General features: G+C 31.1%; 1 protein-coding gene across 3 annotated transcripts in view; it reads left to right on the forward strand.

Moving 5' to 3' along the window:
* LOC126734515 (ankyrin repeat and KH domain-containing protein 1-like) overlaps positions 1 to 19,302 on the forward strand; it is a 156,703-nt gene that overhangs the window by 10,162 nt on the left and 127,239 nt on the right. For all 3 annotated transcript variants that reach the window (XM_050438179.1, XM_050438180.1, XM_050438181.1), the window contains exon 2: positions 14,403 to 14,541. In XM_050438179.1, coding sequence (XP_050294136.1) covers positions 14,403 to 14,541 — 139 coding nt within the window. The remainder of the gene's footprint in view (positions 1 to 14,402; positions 14,542 to 19,302) is intronic.

The raw sequence follows: 19,302 nt of genomic DNA on the forward strand, positions 1-19,302 counted from the left end.
TGTAGTATTTAAAAAAAAAGATGTCTGTGTTGACAATAGAAACCCTCCCAGAATTAGTTAAAAGTTGGCATTAATTTAAGTTCTATTTTACTGGATTAGTTTTTTTATGCATTTTGATATTTTAATGCTCTTAACAACCTATATGTAGGAAATGAATGTGGATAAAATGGATTACTTAGATATTCCTATTGGGACTTAATATAGGGTATAAGCAGCCTTTGTTCCATATTTTTTTCAATTCAATTACATTACACACTTAGTATTTATTTTTAAAATAAGAAATTGTTGATATGCTTTTAAAAGTAATAGACATTATTTTTTAACATGATTCATAATAGTAGTATAAATAACTATTTTACAAAATAAAGCCAATGATAATAAAATAGTTTAGTAAAATATTTGCACTGGTACCCACAGGGTACTGTGGTATTCTTTCTGTTCTTTGTTAATGATACAGCAAATTTTTTTACTTCAAGGTCAAAATAAGAAAGTTCAAATAAAATAAGATAAAGTTCAAATAGGTAAAATTGAAGTGAATAAACAGTTTCAATGGCTTAAAAATTATGGATAATTTATTCAATGTTCAATCACTTAAAAGGGATAGGAACCTGGAAATGTATTAGCAGTCATGGTAGGGGTTTTTGAACAGCTATAAAAAAGTTTATTGTCTACTGATTAGATCAAAAAATTATCATATTATCTATATTTCATTTGAAATCTCTATACTTTGGAATAAAAGGTGCTTTGCCGATTTATGTTTTGGGCTTAAAATTTTTACTGGGGTGATAGTGAATATTCGCCCAGCAGATTTTCTTTTCATTAATATCGAAGAGGAAGAGATTTGATTGAAACTACTGTTCTTTCTACAAATTACAATCAGTACAGCAAGTCTTCAACAGGTGTGATTTGCCTATAAGCTGTCACTATCTTCATTTAAATATATTAGGATGGAGTTACCCTTAGTTGAGTATTTTAAAGATAAACATGCCTAAGAATACTATTATATTTTATGTTGTTTTTGTCAAAATCTTCGCAAACATATTTCATAAAATTGTAATAATTAAAAATGCTTTAACAAATGTAATAATTAATAGATTGGAATTTGGAGTTTCTTTTTCAGCTAATTCTGTGGTAATACTGATAGAAATAAACAGTGTATGGGTTTTTTAAAGCATATTTTAAGGGTTACTAAAGTATATTGTTAAAAATCTCGCTGTAGATTGAAAATTCGAAAATTCATTATGATATTTAGCAATCAATAATTACAGTAAAGCTCTTCTAATTTGCAATACATATTAAAGCCCTTAAACATAACCTAATTTCAACAGCTTTCTACAGGATCACTACAAAATGTTCCCTCCTTCATGTGATAGAGGAATTCAGGTATCAGTACAGATTTTTGGCTGAAAATTAATAAAATAAATATTCATTCACTATCATTAATCACTAGGACTACTATCTGGATTTTGTTTTTTGAAGATTTTATGTTCATATTAGGATGTCCCCAAGAGAACCTACGCTATTAATTTAATGATATTATAATACAAGGAGTCCAGACATTCTACTTATAATATTTATGACTTGACCATTTTTATACATTATTCATACATATGCTAATTTAATGTTTTATTGTTTATGTACTTTTAAATTAAAGAAAGAGCCATACTGTTGGCAAACATAGGTTTAAATAGTGGCAAAAAAACAAATAATATTGGGCATAGTTTTTCTTCTTTAGGATGTTCCATTAATCACCACATCAAAAAAAGAAAGGTTCATATGAACATGGGTTTGGAAATGCTTGCTCAGCAAACTAGATCTCTTTGAAGATAACCTTTAAAAACTATAGTTTTCTTCAGAACCACTTCAGCTACCACAACCAATTTAGAGGCATAAATTATTGTTAATATGTTTATCCTTTCTAACCTATTAAACAAAAATTATTTTCACCAGGGGAGTGCGAACATATTGGGTAAATTTAATCCCATTTCTCTAAGCATTCAATTTGTGCCTATTTGGCATCAGATTTATGATGTTCTTATGCATTTTGCATAAAAATGTGCTCTCAGTAAAAACCGCTAAATATCATCATTCTTGTGAACATTGGCTAAAAGCAAGTAATAAGATACAAAAATCAATTATACTTAAAAATTAAGTCTGTGCCGTAAATAAAAAAGCGCTGTCTTAAAAAAGTTAAGGTAGCACTTGATTAATTTGCTAATAAATTAACTTAAGGCATTTTTAAATGATTTTAAGTGTAATAAAAAAAAACAACAAATCAACAATTTTATAAATGTTTCATATGCCCCTAAAGAAAAATATCTAATAGTGTTAAATCTGGGGAGCGCGCTGGCCAGGAATCTCCGCGGTCAATCCAGCGCTTTCCAAAAGTATCTGAATGAATTTTTTGTATGATAGATATTTATGTAATTTTTAAAATTACTTGATTGCACAGTATTGTGGGACGTCCAGGAGAAAGTTTAAAGTTACAGTCCTGATTTACAGTACTAATTCATTCTTGAACCTTGTTAACATACACTATCGCTTTTCGGCAAATGAACTTTAGCATTATAATTAAAATAATTAATTATGGTGCTGTATCTTAATTAACTATTAACTTACTTAACTTTTACAAAAACGGCGATATTTAGCTAAGAGCAACTTTTTTATGCAAGGGGGCATAAAAATTGTTTAAGGCATAGGGGCATCATAATCTGATACCCAAATGGGCAGAAGTTGAAGTCTTAGAGGAATGGGGTTGAATTTACCAAATATCCTCCTGGCTTCCACGCCCCTGGTTAAAATTATTTTTGCTTAGTAGGTTCAAAAAAGAATAAATGTACTAACAATAAGTTATGTTGCAAAATTGGTTGCGTTAGCCAAAGTAGTTCCGAAGTATGAAAACTAGTTTTTAAAGGTTATCTTAAAAGAGCTCTAGTTCCCTGAGGAAGCATTTCCAGATCTATTTTCATAATAACTTTTCTTTTTTTTTACATTTTCTATCTACCCTAGAAGTTTGTAACATGATCAGTGGAACACCCTGTATATTGAAAGTTGCAGGTTGGGACATAGTAAAATTATTCAAATTTGACCCATGTTTTAATGAGTATATGACCTCTTTTTGACCTCAAAGGCTAGAGTAGTAGTTTATTTTAACTATACCTTTTTTTTATAATATCAGTTCCTTTTATTTAGGTCAGCCAATTTGAAAATGCTAAACTAATACTGTCTGAACTTTATTTCAAATTATACATTTTGAAAATGTACAAAATGTAGACCTAAAAATAGAGTTTCCTGAATCTCTTGTGCAAAAGAAGCTGCCTTAATAATATGGTCCAGATAATGACAAAACTATAGGGGCGACCGTGCAACCTAGCGCACAAACATCCAAGTGCAATTTACCTAAACGAAAATAATCTACCTGGCGTTTCAGAGAATTGTTTAAATCAGTCTAAATTCCCAATGAAGGTCAAAGTATCAGGCAGGATTTCATTGATTTGATATTAGCGCTAATTACATTCTTTTTGTTTCATTGAGTTGCTTTGACCTGGCAAGAATGTAAGAAGGTGAATAAGCGATTGACCTTCTTTGTGGTCACTTCATTTACTATAATTTGTGGTGACACTATATGAGGGTTTGAAACATTAATTACTCAAACTTCATGACCTGCATGAGGTTTTTAATCGCAAAAGGTACATGTTCAATGAATTGTTATTGTCTTTTGCTAGTGAAAAAGTTTCCTAATGGAGAACTCCAAAATACAGTATATAATTGCGATGTTATGTTTCTTATCTGTTAAGTTGATAAGGAGAAGTAGATAACCATGCAGCACATCAAAACATAAGACATTACTTTGAAATTTGATGCTATGCGTCATCCAAAAGATGTTTGACCTCTAAAGTAAAAAACGTTTAGACATAATAAAGTTGATTCGTCATATTTTTTTTTACTGAAGGTCAGCACAGGTATTACTATTATAAGCTTTAGGATACACCATTATTTTTTAGTTGCTTTGGGGATGTTGTGATATACAAAGAAGGCACTATAGTCTTTATTACTATTACATAAAGGTTATTATTAGAGGTTATGAAAGTTGTACAATATTTCATGACACATTCTTGATTTATGGTTATTTCATGTTTTTGTTTTTAATTTTATAAGTGGAATTTATATTTAATATTTAAAAAAAAAATGGTACATATAGAGCATTTTGTCCTTCTGGTGTCCTGCAGTCCAAAAAAAATGAGAATCATTTATATATATTTTCTTGGAGATTAGTACCTTTTTTTAGTACATTTAAAAATGTACTAAAAAAAGATTTTAAACTGTTGGATATAGAACATTTGTCTAAAAGTGGGAAGAGGTATAATTACTGTACTTTTTTAGAACGTTCTTTAAAAAACTTAACGCCCTGTTGTAATTAAGCAAGTAGTTTAAAAGTTTCTTCCTACACAAAGGTGCATTTAATCAGTGTGAGAGTGAGTGAGAAGCAATTTAAGTTTTTAATAAGCAATTTAATCGGTTTTCTATCTAAAGGTGTGAAAAATATATTAAACAACATTTATTTTTCTTCTTTATTCTTTTAAACCAAATAATGACTTAATTTTTTCTGTATGCAAATTAGTGAATTATGAGTATAAATGAATAGTAAAGTGATGTGTAAAGATGATATTTTGGTAAATTTTTGAGATTTTTGTTAAATAGTTAAAAAATCTATTATATTATAATTCATTTTAAATTTAAAGAAATGCATAAAACCAGAAAATCTCCAAAATGTGCAATCAAGTTAAACCAATCAAATTCAAAATTAATTTATTTCCAATATAGAAATAAATAAGAAAGAACCACTGAAATCCTTTAGGATTTGTTTGTGGAAGTTCTGATATATGTATCTCATCTTTCTTAAAGTATTATTAAATATACATAATTATGCAAATTTAGATATTTTTCCTTAAATATTCTTTCAGAGTTTTGCAATACATACAATCATTAATATTTCGAATTTTAGTTGGAATGAAACTAGTACAGATTTACGGAAAACAAACTAAAACAGGATATAGAATATATAGAAAAAATAAATTTTTAAAACAAAATAAAGTAAAAAAATTGTAAATCCTAAATATGTCAAAAACGAATTAAAAAAATACATTTTTTCCTAAATTGTGGTTTTAATTTGCTGTCAATATTCGTAAAAGGTGAGTACCAATCTCACTGTTGAAAGCAAATGAATGAGATTTGGCGTTCGTTTCAGCACGTTCGTTGGCCTTCAATGAAACATATATATACTATCTGGTACTCATTACATGGGAGCAGTCACTGGGGCATAAATCCATATTTTTAAAATTTGTTAATTTAAAACAAAAATTGTAAACAAATGTGCAGACGATCGTCCAGTCGATCTAGCGTCCAAAAGGTCTGTAAGCTTAAAAAAATTATGCAGCCATTGTTTTTTGTCAGTGGTTAAGGAATTATGAGGAAAGCTTGAACATATAAATGTATATCTCAAACAAAAAAGGAAGATACTAGACCTAACCTATTTTCTAAGATTCACCTTTTTCGGCAGTGAAGCTGCACAGCCAGTGGGAACAAGAACAAAGCTACAGGGCGCCAAAGTCACCAAACTAATTTACTTTTAATCTCTTTTTTACTTTCGAATTTTTACAATTTCGGTGATTTTTATTTCAAATCTTTTTTTGGCGTATCTCTTTTTAAAATGTAAACTTTTTTGTTGTAACTTTGGTGCCTTCTAACTTTGCCTTAGTTGCTTATCATAGCTTTGATCCCATTAGGTAAGTTTTAGAGAATTTAAATATCTTTACTTTTTAAAGTAAAATGAAAAACCTGCAGTCTCCCACCACTCATTTATTAGACATGATTGAATAAAAATAAACTGCTTGGTTTTATCAAAAGATCTTGCAAAGACTTTACTAATGTGTCAGCATTGAAGACACTATATATTTGCCTGGTGAGATCTCTTCTCGAATTCTCCAATATTGTTTGGTCACCTCATTTTCTGATTCACATTGAGAGGCTTGAAAATATCCAGCACAAGTTTATCAGGTTTGCCAGATATACTCTTATGAAGTCAGGCCTGGATCTTACCTGTTCAGAGACCATGTCCTACCTGAGCATAAACTCCTTATCAAGTAGAAGGCAGTTCTTTGATGTTTGCTTTGCGTTTAAGGTTCTGAATGGAATTGTTAGAAGTCCGGAATGTCTGTGCCTTTTCTCTTTGCATGTATCTTCTTACACAACACAAGGTCAGGCGCTTCTCCACATTCCCTTTTGCAGAACATCCTATCTACTAAACAGTCCTATAAATAGAATAGCTTCTACAGTGAATAGATTTGCAAAAGATCTTGATTTTTTCAGTACATCTTTAAATAAATTTAAGTCGTCAGCTAGGGCAACTATCTTGGGATAGTGCCCTACTCCCACTCTTTGGATTATGTTTAGTACAGTATTGTTTATTAGTATTATAGTTTTTACTTAAGACTACTGTTAATTATTAATAAGTACTTGAAATGTTATATACGTTGATGAATAAATAAATAAATAAATAAATAAAAATGATTGAGTTTTTTTAAATTCCCGACATGTTTCGGACACAGCGGTGTCCATCATCAGGGGATACCAATTTTAAACATTTTATCCCCTAATGATGGACACCTCTGTGTCCGAAACATGTCGGGAATTTTTTAAAACTGAATCATGTTTAATAAATAATCAGCGGGAGACTGCAGGATTTTCATTTTACCTTAATCTACGACTCCACTGCAAGTATGGACTATTTCTTCACTCTACTTTTTGTTCTATAAATTTTTGTATGAAACTTAATAAAATTGAGTGAGTCATTTACTCACCATTTCTACTCAATTACTCTTTAAGTTTAAAGAGTTTTTACTGTTTTAATAATGTTAACTGTATTATTACTTCTTCAAAGATTTTTGATTTTACAATATTTCTACATGAACATGGGTTGAAAAAGTTAGAAAGAAGATTAATACTTTAATTAATCTTCCTCCTAGCAGTAGCCCTCGAGCTGTGCCATAAAAAGGAGTTAAAATTAAAAAAAGTCCATATTTCTCTAAATATAATAAACTTCAAAAAATCGTTATTTAATAAAACTAATCTATTTGCATGTAAACTGCAAATACAGCAGGCCTATTTTTCCCCCTAACCTGGAAAAAAAATTACTCCACCTCAACCTGTGGCATATAAACACAGTCATCAACTTTTTATCTTTTCCAATAAAATAAAGTTGTATCAGGCTGATATTCTAAGGATATTCTAAGGGTCAACTAATATTTGACTAAGGGATATGATGTTTTAAATAATATAATAAGTTTTTACTTTATAGAAGTTTTGTTCCATTGTGCAAAGTGGCACGTTTTGTCTCTAGAGAGCTGAAAAATAGTATATACCAAGCAAAGAAATAAATCTTTAAATTCAAGGACAGTCAACTACTATAAAATTAGATGTAGTCATTAATTCTGAAATGAAATTTTGGAGTGAGCCTCGACGTATCGATGATATACCATAATGACGTTTTTACAGCATTGTAATTTTATTATATTTTATATGTTGGACAAATTGGAACATTGGACAAATCTGTTTTTTGGTGTGCCAAAAATGTAAATTATGTACTTGTTTTATCATTTTACTGCGGGTATGTCTAGTATTACAACCTTATTTGCAAGCTAGGCTATTGACTTATGTGGCGATCAATATTATGTTAATAGAATACCCATAAATAATGGCTTTGTACGTTTATTTATTCGGGGAAATTCTAAATAAAAAAAGATTGAACTTTGCAATCAAGTCAATACTATTAATTATGTCCTTTTTTTATTATAGTCAGTACTTTTTAAGGTTCATTCCATGGAATATTTTTTATATTTATTCTTGTAAAATAATAAAGAATGAATAAATCATATAAAATCTGTTAAATTCTCATTAAAGCTGAGCAATACTTTTATTCGGGTTGCTGCCATTTGACAGGTACAGGAAGAATAGCAATTCAACAGTTATAAAAAAACAATATTATTAAAATAATATCAAAATATTTCCATAAATATTAATAGTAGTTTAAAGTAGTTTAGGTCTAGTCTGGCTCAACTAATATTTTCTGAATCAAGTTTTGTAACACCTGTCTTATTAAATTTATCTAAATATACATAGACACCCAAACAGTTGGCAACTTAACATACCATTACTGTTTTCCAAAATATCGCATTAAGAATTTTTCAATACAATTGCAAATGAATGCATTTTTTAATGTGTGTAATATAACCAGGCATGTTCGTTTTTTGATTAAATAAAATAATTAAGTTAAATTACCACTTAAAGCTTTCACTACACATTTACGCTACGTAATTTAAGTTATCGATTTAGCGACATCTAAACATCATTTAGTAAGTTTCTAATAAAAAGCGACCAACATAATTTCAATTTCAGAAATATGTTTATCACATAGGGCTTAGATGTAAATTATTGTATGTAGTTTTAGGATCTATTGTTTTAAATTACTCGAAATGGTCTATTTGAGAGGGAAGTGATTTGGTACTCAGAGGGACATTCATAATCATGACATCAGGCACAAATGTGACCTCGTTCCTGTTTACTGGTTTGCTTATGTCATCAACGTTCCGAGATGGCCGACAGTGAAAATGTTTCGCCGTCACCGCTTAAAGAAAACACGGCTTTTTGTGCTATTTGTGAAAAAAAAGCATCAATAGTGTAAATTGTGGGAAATATTTTCACAGCCAGTGCATAGTAAAAGCCCCAGGGTTCGTAATTCAAGGGATTAAGGAGGTTTTTTGTACTGACTGTAACGACAATCAGTGCTTAACAATCGCCGAAAAACTCAACAAAACAGCTCTACACCCAAAATAATGGACTATTAGGTGCCTTAGTAATGAGCCTGACCGAGATGAACGATCTTCGAGAAAAGGTATTCATTTTGGAGGAAAAACTGGAAAATTAAACAAAAAATTTTCTGAAAAGCAAAAGTGAGGTTAGTTTGCAATCCGTTTTTCCCGCTATTTCCCCGCAATCCTCCTTATCATCAACCGCATGGAAAGGCAGAAACGTCACCAACTCTGACAAAGACGAAAAGAAGAGAGAAGATCTTTTCTACAAGCGATAAATGGTCGTTCACACTAGCGACAAACACGCATTTCCCGAACAGCCACTCGAACCAATCGCGTGACGGAATAAATCGGCAGACCTTATAGGAAGAAGAAGAGCAAAAAGCACGTCAACGTCATCGACGTCTACCGATTCCGACTCCCACAAAATCGCAAAACAAACAAACCAAACCATTAAAAATTCGTCTTTAGCACCTCTAGAGGCTAAAGTGGATGAAAATAGCTGAATGAACCAATATAATTGACGTAACCGAGATGGACATCTCCGAGAATAATTGAAAAGTAGTAACCTACAACAAGAAAAAAGGTTTGAACTCTCGCCCGGCCCCCATAGCAGGCAAAAACAACAATGGAGGAAACCTAAAGATCACAGAAGCAAAAAATCTTTCTTGGCTGTTTCTGTCCCGTCTCTCCATTGGAACCACATCGGACGAAATTGGGCAGTACTTAAAGGATAACGGTATAAATGATTATTAATGTGAATTAATTAAAATAAAAAAATGCAAAATATTGTTGCTTTAAGTCAGGCATTCCTGTAGAAACTAAAAACATTGTGTTTAATGAAAATTTTTGGTCTAAAGGCTTACTTATTAATGATTTTTTAAACCTCAGAAGAATAGCATCCCAGCAGGGAACAAACTTACAAAAAAAATCTCTGATAATTTGAACTTAATTTTTCAGAATGTTAGATCCATTAGGAATAAAAAACATGAAATTGAAAATTTTTAGCTGACAAAAATATTGATATACTCTGTATCTGTGAGCACTGGCTTGATGAAAGTGAAACAGGGAGCTTTGGGATTATAGGGCTTGAGGTAGGTTTTCTGTTTTGTAGGAAACATTCAAGGGGTGGTGGGGTTGCTATTCTGTTAAATCCCGCTGTTGAGCACTCTGTTTCGAGAGTATCGAGGTTCTCAGAGTAAAAAAATATTGACTTATGTTGTTCCTATGCTTTTCACTTAAATCTTTATATAATCTCTGTATATAGATTACCCTCAGGTGACATTGGCTTTTTTTGCTTGACACAGCTTGAGAGCTATTGATGGTATGGGATGTGGCAGAAGAATAATAATAGCTGGGGATTTCAATGTATTATTTGCTACACCCCAAAATGAAGCCATCTCTATTCTGGACTTGTTGGAATCTTATGGCTTTGAGGCGATGGTGCTTTCTCAGACACGCGGTAATTGTCTTGACAATATATTCATTAATTTTTAGAGCTTTAATACACGAATAAGTGTGCATGGTAACAATCTATCTAATCATAATTACATCTACTTTCGGTTTAATGTCGATCCTTCAAACAATCACAAGACAACTTCTAAATGCTTTAGACCCATAACCGAACATGGGAAAATGTTTTTTTTTATAATCTGGTGGAGGGCTGTGTTACGTTCATACTTAAATAAATATTTAACTATGAGCAATATTTCGGTGGATGAAAAATGGAAACTTTTGTAATAAAATAAAAGTCGCCTATGAAACTGCATTTCTTGAAAAACAGAACCGAGTCAAATAATCACAAACGGTTTTCCCATGGTTTAATAACCAATTGTGGTGCATGCGCGACCGGTTACGGTTCCTCTCAGACCTTTGTAGACACTATCCATCACCTGAATTACTCACTCAAAAGAATACTTTTCATCATCAATACAAAAACTCAATCAAACAAGTAACAAGAGATTATAATGCCTCATTAATCAGTTAATCTGCTAATAAAGCTAAAAATATATGGAAAATAATAAACAACAACAGGGGAAGCAAGGAACGGCAGGGTCCAAGTTGCGCAGATCTCTGGCCGTACTCTATTGAGAATGTCCATTTTCGGCCGGATTTTCAGCCCGAAACAGCTTTTGAATTTGGGGAGGTTGGTTTCATTTAGATACATCATAACAAACAAAGACTCACGCGATATCTTTGGTCTCTCCGTTAAACTTATTAAGGTGATTAAAGACATTATTGTGTTGCCTCTTACAAAACTTATAAATATTACCTTTGAAGAAAACACTTTTCCATGTTGTCTAAAACAGGAAATCATAATTCCCATCGTTAATAACGGAGATAAAACGGATGTCGCTAATTACCGCTCAATCTCCTTGCTCCCAGTCTTTGCAAAGGTATTAGAAAAATTTATGACTTCTCGAATGGCGTTGTATCTTGAGGCAAATGCACTTTTATGTGAGGAACAGTTTGGATTCAGAAGGGCCGAAACACTGTTCAGGCTATCTTAAATTTGGTATCATTCATTATGGATGGTTTTGAAAACATCGATCATATTGGGACTATTTTCTGTGACCTTAGTCTAGTCACCGAACATAAACTAGAATAGAAGGATCACTCTAAGCGCCGCCCAAAATGTTGCCTTTCTCACTCGCTTTCTGATGCTACTCTTTTTTGCTGCCCGGTGGCGACTGCGTTATACAGGGGCGTCTTCAATATTAGAACTATAATAGCGTTGTGCGGAAATTTTGTACTTTAAAAATGCCGGCGATATGTTGCGTAGATGGCTGCAGGAGTAAAAGGGGATATACATTTTTTTAAAAATAAAAATGGATTAGTTCACAGAAAAAAATACACGCTTTTCTTCAGTATTTCTTAAATATCTCGGAAAATTGAGATCCTACAAAAAAATCTAATAAACAAAAGTTGGTTTAAAAACAAAAGATTGGCTTTTGTTTAATTTATCTAGGTGCTATAGGCGCTAAGATACAACTGTGTGAACATAACCCCTTTTTTTAGATAACAAAATATAATGACGTAAAATAATAACGTGAAATAATTTAAAAAAAAAACGTTTTTTATACAAATATCTAGCACATTTTTTCAAGTATGTACTATCAAAAACTTTAAAAATAAACTTGATTGTAAGTCATTAGCATAAAAATTAAAAAAGTTAGGAATAAAATAAAAAAAATTGCAGTTTTAAAAAAATTTATCAAAAAAAATTATGTATTTATTTCAAAAATTAAAGCGTAGCCTTCTACAACGGACTATATATAGGTACCAATAATATGTTCAAAAAGTATCAGCGATTAAGAGTACATTTTTTTTTAAATCGTGATTTTAATCTAAAAAAATGCAAAATTTTTGGTAATATTCTGTTATTAGTGGTGGTTTTTAATAGTGAAAGCTATCCGATTTATTATTAGTTGCATTACAATCATTTGAATGATATAAATTTTAGCCACTTATACCGTCTAACCATACTTAAAACTGCATTTTTTTCATCATTAAGGGTGGTTTTTAAGGGTTTAAGTTTCAAAATATTGATGTGTCCTATAATCCCCAATGTAAAACTATATTTATTTTGCATATTTATATGAATTCTAGGTTGTAAAACACCTATTTTCGTTTTATTTTAATTTTAGTGGTTTGTTCTTTCATCCCCTATTTTAAAAGCAAATAATTAGGCATTTAATAAGTTTTTTTTATTTAACTGCCTTTTTATATTTCACTATTACCGAGTTCCATATGCTGAGTGTTGTTATCACATTATTATGTAAATTTTATTAAATATTTAAAAAATGGCTATATTAACGAAGTTATTATTAATTAAGTGTATGTAATATTAGGTAGGTAGTATTACACGCTGCCCGCCGCGATGTATAAAAATATACCTTATTAAAAATGTTTCAAACACCCCCCGTATCGTAAAGGAATGCCGCCAAAACTAAATAATGATTTACGACCGGGTAAAAAAAGTCGGCACTGTTTAGAAGTCCCTACTTCAAACGGCCGCAAGAGAGTGAACCTACTGTCTTGTTCTTTATACTGTGGTCTAGTTTAGTGTAGACCTTAGACTGTGTATATATGTGAAAACTCCATATTTATAACTTTACCCGACCCGGTACGCTGGGCGGCTTGCTGTTTCACTTTGTAGGCTTGAGAGGTGTCGAAGTGGCCCAAGATATTGGGGTGTAAAATATTACAACAAAGAAGTGTTCAAGAGTAGGATTCGCCAAGTACTCTTAAGAAATCCCTTATATGACCACAAACAGTTTCTCATGGAAAATATCTCTTTCAGTGGTGACTAATTTATTCTGTTTATGTTGATTGGTAATGTTAAGTGTATTATATTTTTATTAGGCGTATTAAAAAAAATATATTACATGTTTAGAAGTGCGAACGGCTTAGTATATTTTAACTTTTTTTTACTTTCTTTAGTATTAAATGTTTAATTATATATTTTAATATTTTAAGGATAGTAGCTGACTGATTTTTTTTTTGACTTGTGTAAACCTTTTTGGTATTTAACATGAATAAATGATTTGATTTGATTACTGGCTGCGAAGGTGTCCAACTGGTCCAGGATATTGGGCAAATAAATTTTACAAAATTGTCTGCTAACTTAGCGAATCTCTCAACAGCTCAATATTAAAATATGATTAAGGACATTTTTATTAAAAAGTTCTTTATAGTAATAGTAATGAGGAGCATCTCAAATGTGAATTTTAGCTGTTATTGGAGCCTGTTTTTTTTTTAATTATGTCATATAGGTTTTATAATATGTTAATTTTAAATTTTTGTTCAAATTGTTAGAACTTTGTCTTCAAGATCTGTTTTTTGGCTTGTGATTTTACATAAATAAAATTAAGTTGAAAATTTTAAGAATCATTATAAAAATAAAGCATTATATGTGGCATAGAATTTTGTTTCAACCAGAAAACGGTTGAAAGCATCTAGTTTTAAGAAAACGAAATTCAATAGAAAGCAGAACTTTAATAACGTAATTTAATAGTAAAACTTTTAACTTGAAAGATGGGTGTAAAGTGTTTTATTTATTATAAGCATCTTTTTACCTCTAAAATTTCTAAGAAGTTATAAGATGTTTCTAAGAAATATTATGTGCATAAACTAAATTATGGAACATCCAATGTTATGTGAGTTGTTTTCTATAACCAATAGTCCATACAAAATCATCAGGAAGGTGATTTAGAGATAACATTAAACCTGATGAATTGATTTTTAAAATGTATTTCCAATTCGTCTGGCGACGGCGGTATGTAAAATACAGTAGATGCTATAGCAACCAATAATTTTTACAGTCAATACATATATGCCACCAATTTAAAATTTCATGAGACATGAGAAGAAAAATTGCTACCATCTCAATAGTGGGAAGAGCTACATGGTTTAATTATAATCTAATCAGAAAACTTATAGATACTTTTTTACTTAAGTGCAGAACATGCTGCTCCCAAGTTAAAGTAGAATCAAGAGTTGTTTTTTACTACATATATATTATTAATTTTTCAGGTAGAGGCTTTTATGGTAGAACAGGAATACGACGACGAGCCTCAAGCCGAAGCAGCCAAATTCCTGTTGGGCCCCGACGAAGACCGCAACGTGGATCCTGAGACACAGGCTCGACTCGAGGCACTTCTTCAAGCTGCAGGTAATAATCACAAGTATCTCTATGCAAAAAATATTATTTAAAATATTAAATTCATCAATGTTCTATATAATTTAAGTTTTTATTTTATTTCTTCAGCCCTCAATAGAAAAAGTCAGGTTGATGTGGTGTATACTGATTTCAGTAAGGCTTTCGATCAGATAAATCATAGCATTCTGCTGGAAAAATTGAACAAGCAATTCAACTTTTCAGAAAGGCTAATTTCGTTGCTTTCGTCATACCTTATTACTAGTCTACAGTTTGTTGAGGTGGAAGGTTTCAGATCTAATACCTTTGTTTCAACTTCTGGAATCCCACAGGGATCCAATCTCGGCCAACTTCTTTTTATCTTTTATATTAATGATCTTATAGAATTGATTTCCTGCCTTAGACTAGCTTATGCTGATGATCTGAAAATATTCTGGTGTATCAATGTATCATCAAGTATCTTGGACTGCTTGTTCTTACAGAGTAACTTGGACCTAATTAGGGGGTGATGCAGTCGAAATCAGTTATGTCTTAACATCTCAAATGCTGTGTGATCTCCTTTAACTGACCCAAGGATCCTGTTTTGTTTAATTACAATATAGCCAATCAAATCCTCTGTAGAAGTACTTCTATTAAAGATCTAGGGGTTGTATTCGACGATAGGCTCACATTTGTGCCACATATTGAACAGACAGAAAAGTGACCTCCTTGTTGAAACTTCTGGGTTTTGTAATTCGAAATAGCCGACTCTTTAACAACTCAAACTCAATAAAACTATTGTACTTTTCCTTTGTTAGATCAAGACTTGAATACGGTTCCTTGGTGTGGTGTCCTTTCTATGAATGCCATGTTGGCTACATCGAGAGTGTTCAGAGAAGGGTTTTAAAGTTTCTTATGTTTCGTGAGGATGGAATATATCAAGAATATATAAATAAAAGAAAAACAAAACAAAAAAAATGTCTGTTATCATCTGAGTTAAGGGTGTAGTCGTATAATTTTTTTTAAACTAAATTAGATCTTCTCAATGGAAATGGTTGATACAAGGTTGTTTCTAATATTGGCATCTTCAACACAAGCATGCTCTCCAGTGGTATTCTTGGGTTGAGGAAAAATTATTCTCCACCTCAAGTAGCATCCAGCCAATTATCAATAAATTTATCTCTATTAGCTGCCACTATGTTATGTAAGATCATGGATATATTTACAGTTTAAGAAACAAATTGTTTGGTTGTAATTCTTTAACTCTCCTTTATCAATTTATGAGAAATTTGCGTCTATATCCATGGATCTTGTGAGTGTTCATACTAGCTGTGATATTCTATTGTGTGGTGATTTTAATTTGCCACATTCCTAATAATTGTGTTTTAAATCTTAAGTATGATGTTTATTATTATGATTTTGTAAACTGTGATTTTGTTGCCAATAACCTTGCTAGCATGAATTGGGATACTGCTTTTAATCAGAAAGATATTAATTTATGCATTGATATTTTTTACAATGCTCTCTATTTTGCTATTGAGACGTTTGTTCCAATTAAACATTTTAAATCATCTAATTTTCCCACTTGGTTTAGTAGAAAATTACAGAATCTTGTTATTCAAAAAAAGATTGCTCACACAAAATTCAAAATAAGGAATCCATTTTGAAATAAATGCAAAAATCTTCATGATGAATGTTTTAGGTCATATATTGAAAAATTAAATACTGAAATGTCTCATGATCCTTCTTCATTTTCAAAGCCTAGGTTGCTGGTAATGGTCAAGATAATGTGAACTTATTTGCTAGGTATTTTGAACCTACATACAGGCAACCTATTAGCAAGGCTCCTGACAATAAGTTTTATTACAGTGTGGATTTAAATCGCATCTCTTTTTCCTTCTGTAGTTCCTAAGCTGTTTGACAGGTTATTTTCTGTGCGTTTTGCATGGCATTATACGCGATTGCTTAGTGATCATCAGCATGGTTTTTCTTAGGGTAGATCTTCGGTGGCTAACCTGTTGACTTACCAGTATGATTTGATTGGTGCTTTTGAGAGGGTTGTACAAATCGATAGTGTGTATACAGACATCTCAAAGGCCCTTGATAGGGTTGGTCATGAACATCTGGTTAGGAAGTTTAGGGCTATGTGCCTTGGTAAGACTTTGGTCGAATTTTGTCACAGTTTGACTGGTCTCACACAGTTGGTCAGGATAAATACTTATATTTCTAATGGTATTGAAGTATCTTCAGGCATACTTCAAGGTTCGCATATTGGACCGGTCTTTTTTAACTTGTTCATAAGAGATTTGAGTGATGTAATTGTTCATTTAAAGTTAAAGCATCTTGCTTTTGCTGATGATTTTAAACTGTATAAAGCCATTGAGCCATATCTTGTTGCTGGGCTACTTCAATTACATTTAAATAGTGTTGCCGAGTGGTGTAATAGCAATAATCTGGAACTGAATGTAAAGAAGTGCATATGTATTTCGTTTAATCATTCTAATAAAATTATTAATTATCAATACACAATCAACAATAACGGACTAGTCAGTTGATACAGTTAAAGATTTAGGTGTTCTTTTTAATACCAAGCTAACTTTTTTGCCGCACATTTTGGATATTATTAACAGGAGTATGCGTAGTCTTGGTCCCCTTATTATGATTCTCATATTGAACGCCTTGAGGCTGTACAAGATTCTTAAGATCCTTTGCTTATAGAGCCAAAGTTAATATTTTTAGTAATTATTACATCAACAATAATGCTATCAGTGTACAATTTAATATCCCTTATCTTAAAGTCAGACGGCATTATTCTGATACTTTAACGTTTTATAAGATCTTAAATGGTCTATATCATTGTCCTACCCTCTTGAAAGCAATTCCTTTTAACACCTGTCAATAAAGGATCAACTCTCCTATGTTTCGTTTACCCTTTCATTCGGCCAACTATGGGTTTTTTGCTCCACTGACTAGAACTTGCGTTTCTTTAATCAAAATAGTTTGGATCCATTTTCCAGAGGCTTACAGTTATTCAAATCAAAAATAAATAATCTTAGACTTTAACCTATGTTCCTTGGATAGTGTTAAGTTTTTAGCCTTGTTGATGATTGTTTTTTCAGAACTGTATATATTAAATTTTGTAATTCCAATATTGTATTTATATTTGTATTGTTATATTATCTAGTATTTTGTGTTATCTATTTGGTTTTTGTAAACTGGTTCTGCCTTATATTCGACATCTTCCATGATGTTTACATGTGGCATATCAACAAGGAAGAAACTTATTGAAAAGTTTATGCATTAGAAAAATTGAAAAAACCTTTTTATCTACACTATAAATGTATTTTAAAATGAAATATGTAAAATAAAATTAGCATTTGGAGATACAAATGCTTATTTTATTCTTAACAGAACTATTCAAATTAAAAGATTCTTACTGATATAAGTTATCAACAATTGCCAAAACATTATATGAAGCCAAATCTTTCCAGTTTATAAAGTTTCTATACCTTAATTTTGGGTGGTGAAATAGGTGTGTGCCATCAATAACACCATTTGGAATAGGTCATATTTTTTTAAATCCACTTATGACCAGTATAATGTGGCATTTTTAAATATTCGTCCAGGAATTCTTCGATAACTGCCTCAAAAATATAAAGGCATTTATGTACTAGGCACTCACAATTTTCTATGAAAAAAAAATATATTCAGCACATGATTCTAATGATTAAGTTAAGACTAACTGATTTTGCAGGTGAAAAATCTAGACAAAAACGTGATTGTGGCTGTTGGAAAAGGGCTTTCTTGACTTGCCTAATAAATTGAATAAAATAAAAGAGATTCCAAGCTTTGTTTTTTTATTAATGTTTCCTATATATAATCCTCGTAAAATAATCAACAATATTATGGGTTACGCAGTCACAATAAAAAATAAAACTCGTATTTTTTGTTAAAAACTTGGTCACGAGTTCCAAATTTCCTAGGGCCGGAAAAACTTTAAATCCGCCACTGCATGAAAACGTAGTAATTAGTAATTATTTTAAAAACAACAATAAGTTTTTATATCCCTCATATTTTTGACATTTTACTATTAATACTGTTATGAAAACGTTATGTATACGTTAATTATTCCTATAGTTTTTGTAGTGTTTTGCTGTTATTTTGTAGTTTAGTAGTTAAGTTTATGTACGGTTCTACTTACGTTTAGTTTACTATTTTAACCCCCAATTTAGGTTTTTTTATTGTAAATTCTAGTAGTTTGAATTTTTATAAATTGTATGTACTTCGTTTCTCTCACTGTCGGTGTTCGCCCACAGTTATTGGCCCCAATCAGCCAAAGCAATGAAAATGTTCCAAGCATTTCCAAATTATTCCATGGGTTTTTAATTACATTTTAATCAGTTTTGTTTTGTCTTGGAAATAATTAAAGGTAGGCAGTTACCGCGAGTCAGGGTAAAGTTCCTTAATTTGACGTTGACAATAAAAATAGTGTATTCCTGAGTTCCGTCACAATACTAAGCTGTAAAATATTCTTTTTTTTTCTCGAAAAAAGGACTAAACATCCTGAGTGGCCATATGAAAATTTCAATTTAAATTTCAACAAGTATGGACAAAGGACACAATATTAAAAGACAACAACACAATAATATTTGCTGTTATGGTGAGTTTAATAATAGTTTTTCATAATGTTGGTTAAAAAAGTGAGGTCTTTTACTATATTTTTTTGTAAACTAGGGACTACATTGCCTATTTTTATAAATTAGGGACTATATTTGTTGCAGAAGTGGGATTTGATAT

Source organism: Anthonomus grandis, chromosome 3 (genome assembly GCF_022605725.1).
Source record: "Anthonomus grandis grandis chromosome 3, icAntGran1.3, whole genome shotgun sequence".
NCBI classification, from domain to species: Eukaryota; Metazoa; Arthropoda; class Insecta; order Coleoptera; family Curculionidae; genus Anthonomus; species Anthonomus grandis.